This window comes from Armigeres subalbatus, chromosome 2, assembly GCF_024139115.2.
Source record: "Armigeres subalbatus isolate Guangzhou_Male chromosome 2, GZ_Asu_2, whole genome shotgun sequence".
NCBI classification, from domain to species: domain Eukaryota; kingdom Metazoa; phylum Arthropoda; class Insecta; order Diptera; family Culicidae; genus Armigeres; species Armigeres subalbatus.
Window position 1 is genome coordinate 344,167,886 of NC_085140.1, and position 10,449 is coordinate 344,178,334.

The 10,449-nt window shown below is 36.8% G+C and overlaps 1 protein-coding gene across 2 annotated transcripts; it reads right to left on the reverse strand.

Moving 5' to 3' along the window:
* Window positions 1-1,260: 1,260 nt before the first annotated feature.
* LOC134217017 (uncharacterized) lies at window positions 1,261-3,788 on the reverse strand. Of its 2 annotated transcripts, XM_062695770.1 has the most exons (6): window positions 3,714-3,788; window positions 3,471-3,653; window positions 3,196-3,402; window positions 2,003-2,128; window positions 1,821-1,931; window positions 1,261-1,762 (listed from the first exon to the last, which is right to left on the reverse strand). In XM_062695770.1, exons 2-6 carry the CDS (start codon window positions 3,623-3,625, stop codon window positions 1,309-1,311), a joined length of 1,053 nt encoding a protein of 350 aa, XP_062551754.1. In that variant the 5' UTR covers window positions 3,626-3,653; window positions 3,714-3,788; the 3' UTR covers window positions 1,261-1,308. The 2 variants fall into 2 exon arrangements, with proteins under 2 accessions (XP_062551754.1, XP_062551753.1); XM_062695769.1 differs by having other exon boundaries at window positions 3,471-3,739.
* Between the last annotated feature and the right edge of the window lie 6,661 nt (window positions 3,789-10,449).

Below are 10,449 nucleotides of genomic sequence, written 5' to 3' on the forward strand. Positions count from 1 at the left end.
TACTTATCACTTCTTACTTTTTGCTTCTCACTACTCACTTCGCACTTCTAATTTCTCACTTCCCACTACTTACTTCTCACTTCTTACTATGTACTTCCCACTTCCTATTTCTCACTTCTCACTTCTCATTTCTCACTTCAAGCTTTTCACTTCTTACTTCTCATTTCTCACTTCTAGCTTGTTATTTCTCAATTCGCATTCCTCACTTCTAACTTACCACTTTTCACTTCTAACTATATCGTGCATGTAACTGTTTCTGACAGCATCGAGTTAGCGAACGAACGAAAATGCATTGGAAAATTACTTCGACTTACCGAATATCGAGTAAGGGAGATTTCGACTTACGGAGCGAACGCAATATGCTAGATTCAAGGGACTTTGAATTTCAACGAGTATGGGAAAATATCGAGTTACAGAACAGTTAGAGTTAGAGAGAGTTCACTGTAGTACAATTTTTGGTTTGCATCGTTTTAAAAATTTAAAAAATTTAAAATTTAACTTCCAAATAACTGATATTTTAAAACTTTTTTTCTTCTTTTTGTTATTTTGATAATTATGAGCTTTTCAAAAGTTATATCAGATTTTTTCAAAAGGCTCTCGTAATCTTAGTTGGTTATATCTATATACGGTGCTGGAGTTTAAAAACAGGAAATAAAATGTTTCAAATGAGTTTTAAAAGCGATATTCATTTTACCACCAGGCAGTGTTCATTTTACCAGCACTATCTTTGTACATACGAAATTTCGATATTTCTCATTTCGAAGAAAAACTATATAAAATATAACCATTATAAGAGAGAAAAATGTTCAGTGAAATATTAATATGAGCTAAATTGTTGAACTAAGCGGTAAAACTAACAAATTATCCTTGTTTTATGATTGAATTCAACGCAAGACCTTAATGTGTTCATTTTACCACATATTCCCCTATATTATAATAGACTAGATGAGTGTGAACCAATTTGGACCTTGATTGACTTTCAGTTGTGTGCTTAGTGGCGGTCGTTTTAAAATTATCGAAATCACTGACTTGACGACATTCATCGAGCTGTTGTATCTCAAAACCTTAACGTGATAGAACAAAGTCAGATTAGGATTCAACGAATGAAAATTTACTTTGGACACTTTATTTGTTCTTGAAAACAAAAACTTGTTGCGCTATTATTGTTTAGTTGCAAACTGCACGTAAATGGCAATACATATGATATTATCAGCATATAATTTTATCAGTTTATGAAGGTTGAAATCATTTAAACCAGTCTTTGTCATATGGGCAGTATGTATATTTGATTTCTTTACAACATATTTGTCAATACACAATTTTCACATATGCTTTTCTAAAACCATATTTTACCATAGCCAATACCGGGAAGTATTTGTTCACAATGTTAGAGTTGAAACGAAACGTCCAATTGATGTACCATCGTATAGCCGTGATATCCAGCAGCACCTCATGAATTACCGTCAAAATGTTCAACATAATCCTGCTGAACCATGGCATTGCCTTATAAACGGCTTCTACCCCTTCACTTGGTTCATTGTCCCAATAATGGTGACCGGGAACATTCGACAATCGTCTTGTAATAAACATAAATGCATCGTAGTCTAGCATTGTACTGTAGCACCACATCCCGTCAATCATGGCCTTAGTCATGTGCACGAAATCAGCACTGGGGTTCTGCAAACCCGGACGCATAAAATGGTCATTGATGAGCTGCATTCGTTGATAAGTAGTATCCAAATCCTCAGTACAAAGATTGAATCTAAAATTGAACCATGAATTGCGAAATGAAAATGCTTCAGATAGCTTCATTCAACAACCTGTCCTCCAATCCAATCATGTATCCAATGGTACGCCACATATGAACGAAGCCCTCCATGCCTTCACGGCTGTATTGGACACCTAATTTCTTGTAGCTTAGCACCACATAGCTGAAAAACGGATCAACAAATGAGCTATTTGAGTATTTATTCATGTCATGGAAAACAACATTTGATTTTACCCAGCGAAACCAAACTGCGTTATGGCCACGTCCTTTTGGGACACAAGCATCTTTGGGTCTTTTGCGTGGGCTTGCTTTCCACTGAGGGCATGGATACGACGAACATATTCCAGAGATTTCCATGACCTAAAACACAAAAATAACGTTAAGGTGTTTCTATACAATGTGTTGCAATCTAAATAAAATTAATGCTGGAACAAACTATGGGGCTTAATCTAGGATTTTTTATGGTATTCAATTGTTTTCAAAAAGTACCAGAAATTCAACCAGTTTGCGTATAATCACAATTATTATGCCAAAATAGGCCTTCAGTCAAATTTTAAAACTAATGTTAATGAAATTTCAAAATGCCACATTTGGATTCGGTGTTTTGGGCACATGTCTAAAAAAAACTAACAAAAGTTATAGACGCCAAAAATCATCTCAACAACCTGTAAGCGAACGCTTTTGGTGAGCTCTAAAAGTCTTTTGAGCATTGTGATTGATTTTGTTTAGGTTTTGGCCATGTTTAGGGGATTTCGCAGCTTTTAGGTGGTTTGAAATTAAGAAAATTATTTTGAGCTTTTTAGTGGAATGTCTTCACTTGTCATAAGACGAGTTTGTACAATCCCATTTAATTCCACCACTTTATTGTACCTTAACAGATACGTATTTCGACCTCAACAGTATAGTCGTCTTCAGTGTCTCGTACTTGACTAGTACGTGAAGTACGAGAAGTACTGAAGATTCAATTGATTCAATGTTATATGAATAATGTACATAGGGGAACTGTTCCATTTTCCATCTCACTGAACATATATTCATTTCATCGTAAAACAGAGAAATACAGCATCAATCTGGTCGCTTCTTTTTGCTAACATGCGTGCTTACTGCTAAACAAAATCACGAAAATAAATAACAAATCACCTTTTCATTGCCTTGTTTTTGATGGGATGGAAATGGGAGCTATGAGATGAAGTGCCGAACAGTTCCCCTATTATATATTGATATAGGCTAAAATATAATTACTATGTACGTTCGCTGCGTCTATAACGTCAAAGATTTTTTTCCGCATACATTTAAAGCCCGCTATCGTATCAAAAACAACGCCGCATCATGACACGTGCCGAAGTAATCAAAATGTGCGCAATCACAATAAAAACAACATCAGCTAAGGTAGAGCCGTCGTGATACATCTCCCCATATTCACTCACTTGGATCCCGGTCGCAGCTCTTCGTTATACCAATTAAACGAGTGCAGCACGGTGAGTACGTAGCGCTTATAAGCCGTCACTGGCGTTGACGATCGATTGGTGAAGATAAGCACATCCAGTATAGAGGGTATGGCAAGCACTGATATTAATCCACAAAAACCGGCCGTTACAATCGCCGCCAGATTGTCACGGAAGTACTGCTGACCACTGTAGAGTTATCGAAACGGGTTTTCATTATGTGTTCACGCTAGTAAAACTAAGAGTAACATTCGAACCGTTTGAACGTCGGCCCATCGAACCAGGGTGGCAGATGAATCTTGTAGCAATTAATGTCTTCGTCAATTGGCAATACAGCGCCATCATTGATAAGGGATTCAACAAAATGGGAGTTTTTCTCTGGTTCAGGATTTTTGTCGGTAACAGATCTCATCACTTCAGTATAATTCCCAGAGGATGTCCTAAAATATTCGACTTCTTACTTCTACTATAAATATTAGATTAGACCAGCTGTAGACAACCGATGTTGCTCAAGTCAGTAAACAAAACTCACTAAATCACTGCAACGAGGAAACATATCGAGCCGAGAGATTGTCTCGGTTGCTCGCGTACGTTGTACAGTGCTATGCTAAGTGATGAGCGTCAATAATAGTGTGTTGGTAAGGGAAAATAGCTAAAAATGCGCATTCATTTATATAACTTTCATACAATCATCCCTACAAGGGTTTATGTATTATAGATTTTCAAGACTCAAGAGTAGTTTGTTTCCAATTTTTTTTTTATTTCATGAATAATTTATGGATTTACAGCGAAATTCGAAGATATCTATTGACACCTGGCTTAAGACATAAGAATGCCAGCTAGCATCACTAACAATAAATTACATATGTAGGAAGCAGGATTCGTACTTTTCGTTTCGATGAGATGAAATCAACCGATTTTCGGATCGGATAAAAATCTTTTTTCGAAGATTACAGCGAAAAACATCTGTCTCACAGAAATAAATAATGAAAAGTAAAAAAAAAATTCCCAAATCGGACGCATGGTCGAAGAACTCATAATCCATATTCCCCACCAACGCTTCCACATGTGTGTAGCACACTTTCACATTTAGAGTGAGCGTGAGTATCTAAATTGTCTGGCAGCTACACTGCAGCTGGTTAACGCAGCGGCTTTAGCTTCCTTCTGGATACTGGGTTCGTCGTAGAGATTGGCGAGCTTGTGGTTTATCCTTCGTCTCCAAACCACCGTCCTCTTGCACACCTCCAAAGATGGGTTTAAGCACTTGTCTCTCAAATACCTGAGTGCTTGAAAGTCCTCCTCGAGCATAGTCCATGTTTCATTTCTGTAGATGATAGCGCTATGGCGTTTCATAAGATACATTTGGTGCGGGTGTGAATCTTTTTTGACCGCAGTTCCTTATGCAACCCATAGTAAACCCGACTTCCACGGATAATGCTCCTTCGTTTTTCATGAGTAACATTGTTCCAAGCATCCAAGGTAGATTAATTCATCGACCACCTCAACAGTATCCTCGTCTATCGTAACACTGCAGTGCACTGCATTACTCAGGCGGGTCCTGTTGTGCTCGGTTTCGCCCACTAGCATGTACTTGGTCTTCGGCACATTCACCACCAGTCAAACTTTTGTTGCTTCACGTTTCAGGCGGGTGTACAGTTCTGCCACCTTTGAAAATGTTCGGCAGACAATGTTCATGTCCATGAAACAAACAAATTGACTGAATCTGTTGAAAATCATGCCTCTGCTGTTACACCCAGCTCTCCCCATGACATCTTCTAGCGCAGTGTTGAACAACAGACAGTGTTGGTAAATCATTCACAAATCTCAATCATCGAGCCCGAGCCCCTCAATCATCCCACATGAACAAACTCGATTCGAATTTGAAGGAATGCATCAGAGCTTTTTGACGTAGGACTTACGTCTTTCTTTACTATACTGGGTGTCATTTAGATTTTTGGAAATAGAGAGCGTTACGCTGGAAGGGAAGATTTTGAACGTTACTAGCGCCTTTATCTTTCGATGGATTTTTAAGATTTGTATATCAATCGACTCGGACACTCTCCAGCAATTTGCGTATTTCATTGGAACTCGAGAATATTAACGATAAGCTATTGAAAATTTCAATTCTTGTCAAATCCAGCAAACATTTCATATGTAACCAATCCCGTGCGTTCCTAACACGGACATCAGAATGCGATATGTCACGGGCCTTCGTGTCTATCGGAAGATTTTCTTTGTGTATAAAAGAAGCAGTGCCTGCCGTGTGCGAGTCATTACAATTTGTGACAGCAGCGCGTACTGACGTGCTTTTTGCTCGCGCATTTTTTCGTTTCGTTCGTTCGTTCGCTGTGTTTACCTACACAGCGACATCATGCAGTCACCAGCGGTAGAACTGCCGGTGTGTCTGCGAATATGCATGAAAGAAGTGGGCGCATTTTTTTGTCATTCTGTGCTTGATGATGGTCGGATGCAGTGGGGTCGGTTGCGATGGATGCAATCGCCCATCGTATCGCTCGGAGTTCACGGCTAGAGGCCGATGATGGCTGAGGCAGCGAGGGCAGCGGTGGTGGATGAAGAAGAATAAAATTAGAGAGATTTGGTCTGCTCATCCAGGTGATTGGTTTCATAATCCACATGATCCCGGGATGGGTACGAGTCATGTCATATGACTGACCATTTGTTAAGTTGTGCTTGGTACTAAACGACACGTACATTAAAACATGGTTATACTATAACAGTTCTGATTCCCCAGCAAACAGAATCAACTCTACTGATTAAAATAAAAATTTGATTAAAATAATTACTTTCATTTGTTTGCAGAAGGCATTAACAATTAAAGATGCACAATCAGCAATAGTGTTAATATCAAAAAAAAAAAAAAAAGTTCACAAAAAATAATTTCCAATAGAATATTTAAATAAACTTTATCTTATTTTTTGTTTTGCATTTTCTGAAAAATTGTATTAATAAACTTGACGTAGACTTATTAAACTTGACTTAGAGTTTGGAATCAAAACATTAAATAATTTTCCGTTGACGTATTAGCAGTACACCTCTTCTATTTTAGTAGAGTTACTGCTCCTTGACTTGTTTCTTATTGTTGTGATTTTTAAACCAGTGAGCACGCATGTTAGCAAAAAAGAAGCAACAAAATTGGTGCTGTATTTCTTTGTTTGAAAACGGACAGTTCCCTAAACTAACACATTTGGCCCAGGTCTGAAAAATGTATAAATAAAATTTTGAACTTCAAATACTATCATTATTAAAAAAAAAATAAATTACCTACATTTGCTTGAGTAAATAAGGGTTTAATAGTTAAAAACAAACCAATTCTAATTATGTATTTAATTATTAGTTCTATTCCCATATATTTTGAATAAAACAAATTGCTAATAATTCTACACAGCATGGAAGTTGTCGTTTTCAATATCAAAACCTATACACCCAGGTTTTTTTTACGCGGTTGGAATTCGTTAATTTCTCGGTTAACCTAAACTTTTGCAGCTTTTTAAATACCCCATGAATTTTCTTTGATTTTTTTGTCAATTTTTTCGTGGGATTAACTCATAGTTTTATTGACGCTGAAGGTCTAAAACGACGAAAACCAAACCGTGTAAAAAAAAACCTGGGTGTAATCAAACTCCATAAATGCAAAAGTAAGAAGTTAAATTAGAAATACTAGAATAAGAGATCGGCAAAGACACCATCTTGTTTCCAATCGAACCGTCAAAAGAGGTTCCAATTCGACTTCCTTAAGAAGCAAGCAAAAAGTTCAAGTGCTGCCATTATCATTTTCGCGATTTCATGCATTTTCATACGTTGCCATTCTGACGGTTTTTCACTCCACCGGTCTCTGGTTATAGGGTTGCTAAGTTAAATGTAAATACGTTACGGTTATACAAGTCCTACGTCTACTCGCGGTTATGTTGAAAACATTACCCATTGCTCGTTTTATCCTAAATCGCTTCGTTACAATTTTTTGACGTAGGACTTACGTCTTTCTTTACTATACTGGGTGTCATTTAGATTTTTGGAAATCGAAAGCGTTACGCTGGAAGGGAAGATTTCGAACGTTACTAGCGCCTTTATCTTTCAATGGATTTTTATGATTTATAGTGATGAACTTTGTACCATCTTAAAAATCACTTTAATAAAGATAAAAAAAAAAAAAAATTATGATTTATATATCAATCGACTCGGACACTCTCCAGCAATTTGCCTATTTCATTGAAACTTTAGATTATTAACGATAAGCTATTATGTCAATTCTTGTCAAAGCCAGCAAAAAATTCATATGTAACCAATCCCGTGCATTCCTAACACGGACATCAGAATGCGGTATGTCACGGGCCTTCGGGTCCACCGAAAGATTTTCTTTGTGTATAAAAGAACAGTGCCTGCCGTGTGCGAGTCATTACAATTTGTGACAGCAGCACGTACTGACGTGCTTTTTGCTCGCCCATTTTCGTTTCGTTCGTTCGTTCGCTGTGTTTACCTACCTACACAGGATGCAGTCCTCAGCGGGGGGAGCTGCCGATGAGTCTGCGAATATGCGTGAGTGGGCGCATTTTTTTTGTCATTCTGTGCTTGATGATGGCCGGATGCAGTCGCCCATCGCATCGGTCGGAGTTCACGGCTAGAGGCCGATAATGGCTGAGGCAGTGAGGGTAGCAGCGGTGGTGGATGAAGAAGAATAAAATTAAAGAGATTTGGTCTGCTCATTCACGAAGAGTGATTGGTTTCAAAATCCACATGATCCCGGGATGGATACGAGTTATGGCATATGACGGACCATATGTTAAGTTGTGGTTGGTACTTACCGACACGTACATTAAAACATGGTTATCCTTTAACAGTTCTGATTCCCCAGCAAAAAAATCAACTACACTGATGAAAATAAAAATTTGATTAAAATAATTACTTTCATTTATTCGCAGAAGTCATTGGCAATTAAAGATGCACAATCAGCAACATTTTACATTAGAAAATTTCACTGTATTACATGTAAATGTTTTAAAAAAGTCCGCAAAAAATAGTTTCCAGAAGAAAATTTAAATAAGCATTATCTTTTTTTTTGTTTTTCATTTTCTGATAAATTATATTATTAAAGTTGACGTAGATTCGGAGTTTGGAACATATTAGCAGTACCTCCTCTATTTTAGTAGGGTTACTGCTCCTCGACTTGATAAACGCATGTTAGCAAAAAGGAGCAACGAAATGGGTGCTGTACTTCTTTGTTTGGAAAACGGAACAGTTCCTCAAAATAGCACATTTTGCCCAAGTCTGGAAATTTTATAAATAGATTTTTTAAACTTCAAAAAGGGGAAATGTTCCATTTCCCATCTCACTAAACATAATATATTCATCTCATCGCAAAACAGAGAAATTCAGCACCAATCTTGTCGCTTTTTTTGCAAACATGCGTGCTCACTGCTGAAAAAAATCAAAAAAATAAAAAGTTTTGAATAAATAAATTGCTAATAATTCTACACAGCATGGAAGTTGTCGTTTCCAATATCAATTGGGAGACTGGGTAGACTTGATCCGCTTTTCTGATTTTCGATATATAACAGCCAAAAATAAATAAACTTTCGCGATTTCCACAGACTTTCTAAGAAATATAGTATTTAACTTTACTGATGTAAGACAGTCCTTAAAATATTGTTGTTATTGATACACAATCGTTTTTTTGGAGTGCTGTCAAAAATCGACTTTTTGAATTTTCGGGGGAAATTGATCCCTCTTCAAGAACTTGCTTTGATAAAATTAGAAAGGTGTCCTCAGATTTTTTAAATATTTTTCCTTCAAAATATACAGAATTTTTGAATTGCTGTGCGTATACATGAACGATTTTTTTTATTGAATTCGACATCACATGCAATTTTAAAATTTGGGGAGACTTGATCCTCTTCCCAACTAACATTTTTGGTGCTAAAAGCTTCAACTTCTAGCCTTTGGCTGTATAATATTTGAATAAAAGCAGCCAATGCTGAATAAAAGAAAAGCCTCCACAAATAATCCTTAAACTTCAACTCGACTATTACCCAAATACCTATCAGCTAGTCAGTGTGCCGAATATATTCAATCTTTTATCGTTTATGCAGCTTTCATATAGTCATAAAACAGCTCTGTCTGAATTAGCAACAAAGCGTATCGGTTAAGAGTTCATGTATGTAACTGAGTTGCTTGTTAGCAACTTCCCATATTACGGTGAGTAGCATTCACAATGAAAACGTTTTTGCTGTTGTTATAGCACTAACAATATAGCGTAATGGTGCTATAAATGAACTAACGAAGCTTTTAGGCAACTTCTGTACCTTTGAAGATTACACAACGTTTAAGTAAACCTATTACTGCTTCTTTTAATAGCATATCAGTATGGAACGTCAAAACCGCTATGTTTACATTTGATTTTTGTTGCCGGAGCTGTGTATGAGCTATTGATTTCTGTAATGCAGCTACAAAGATATTCACCTGCTCTTATAGCAACTGACAAAGCGCTGTCATTAATGCTAGCAGATAGCGTAAGAAAACAAGCCATTTAGAAGCGATATTTCTGTTGACGGCTACTGTTAAACGATTAGCAGCAAAGTAGCATCTATACAGGTCGAGAAAATGTTGCCTAAAAACAATTTCAGGGATTGATGATGGATAAAGTTAGCCAACAGATCATGCTGATAGATGTTTGAATAATGGTTGAAATAATGCTGAAAGCATAATTTTTAAGCTTATGTGCTGAAAGCAGCATGTAGGCCTCTTTCTAACGTTTATACAGCTTGAATCTGAAAATAGCGTTAGTAAAACAACCTATAGGGTATGCGAAGAAGCACATCCATAATTTCCTTTGTTATTTACATATGTCAAAGTGACGGTGATGACAGAGCAGCGGCCATTGAATCAGGAGATCAGGAGTTCGAATCTAGGTAGCAACAAAATTGATATTTGAGTTTTCACAAAAAAAAAAAAACATTGAATAAACTCCCGAAATTTACTCTCCTCTCAAATAATATTTAATCAAATTGAATTCAGTGGCTGTATAAAACTTATTTAACAGATTCAAAAAATCTGAATAAGCGCCATTGAAGCGAATTATATTACTAAATGGTTTGGTAAAGATTGAAAAAAAACTGTGTAACATGCTGTAAAGTAGTTGTGCAGACACGTCAAAAACAGCTGAATAGATTCGCCAGATTTGCTGGTAAAAGCATTGAATAGAAGTTCTTGATCATATGTATA

Excerpts from the sequence above, each read along its gene's own strand:
- LOC134217017 (XM_062695770.1), bottom strand. The coding sequence starts at position 3,625 with ATGAGATCTGTTACCGACAAAAATCCTGAACCAGAGAAAAACTCCCAT. Across the intron at positions 2,129-3,195 it reads GAGCTGCGACCGGGATCCAA|GTCATGGAAATCTCTGGAAT; the intron begins GTGAGTGAATAT and ends TTTGTGTTTTAG. Across the intron at positions 1,932-2,002 it reads ACGCAGTTTGGTTTCGCTGG|CTATGTGGTGCTAAGCTACA; the intron begins GTAAAATCAAAT and ends TCCGTTTTTCAG.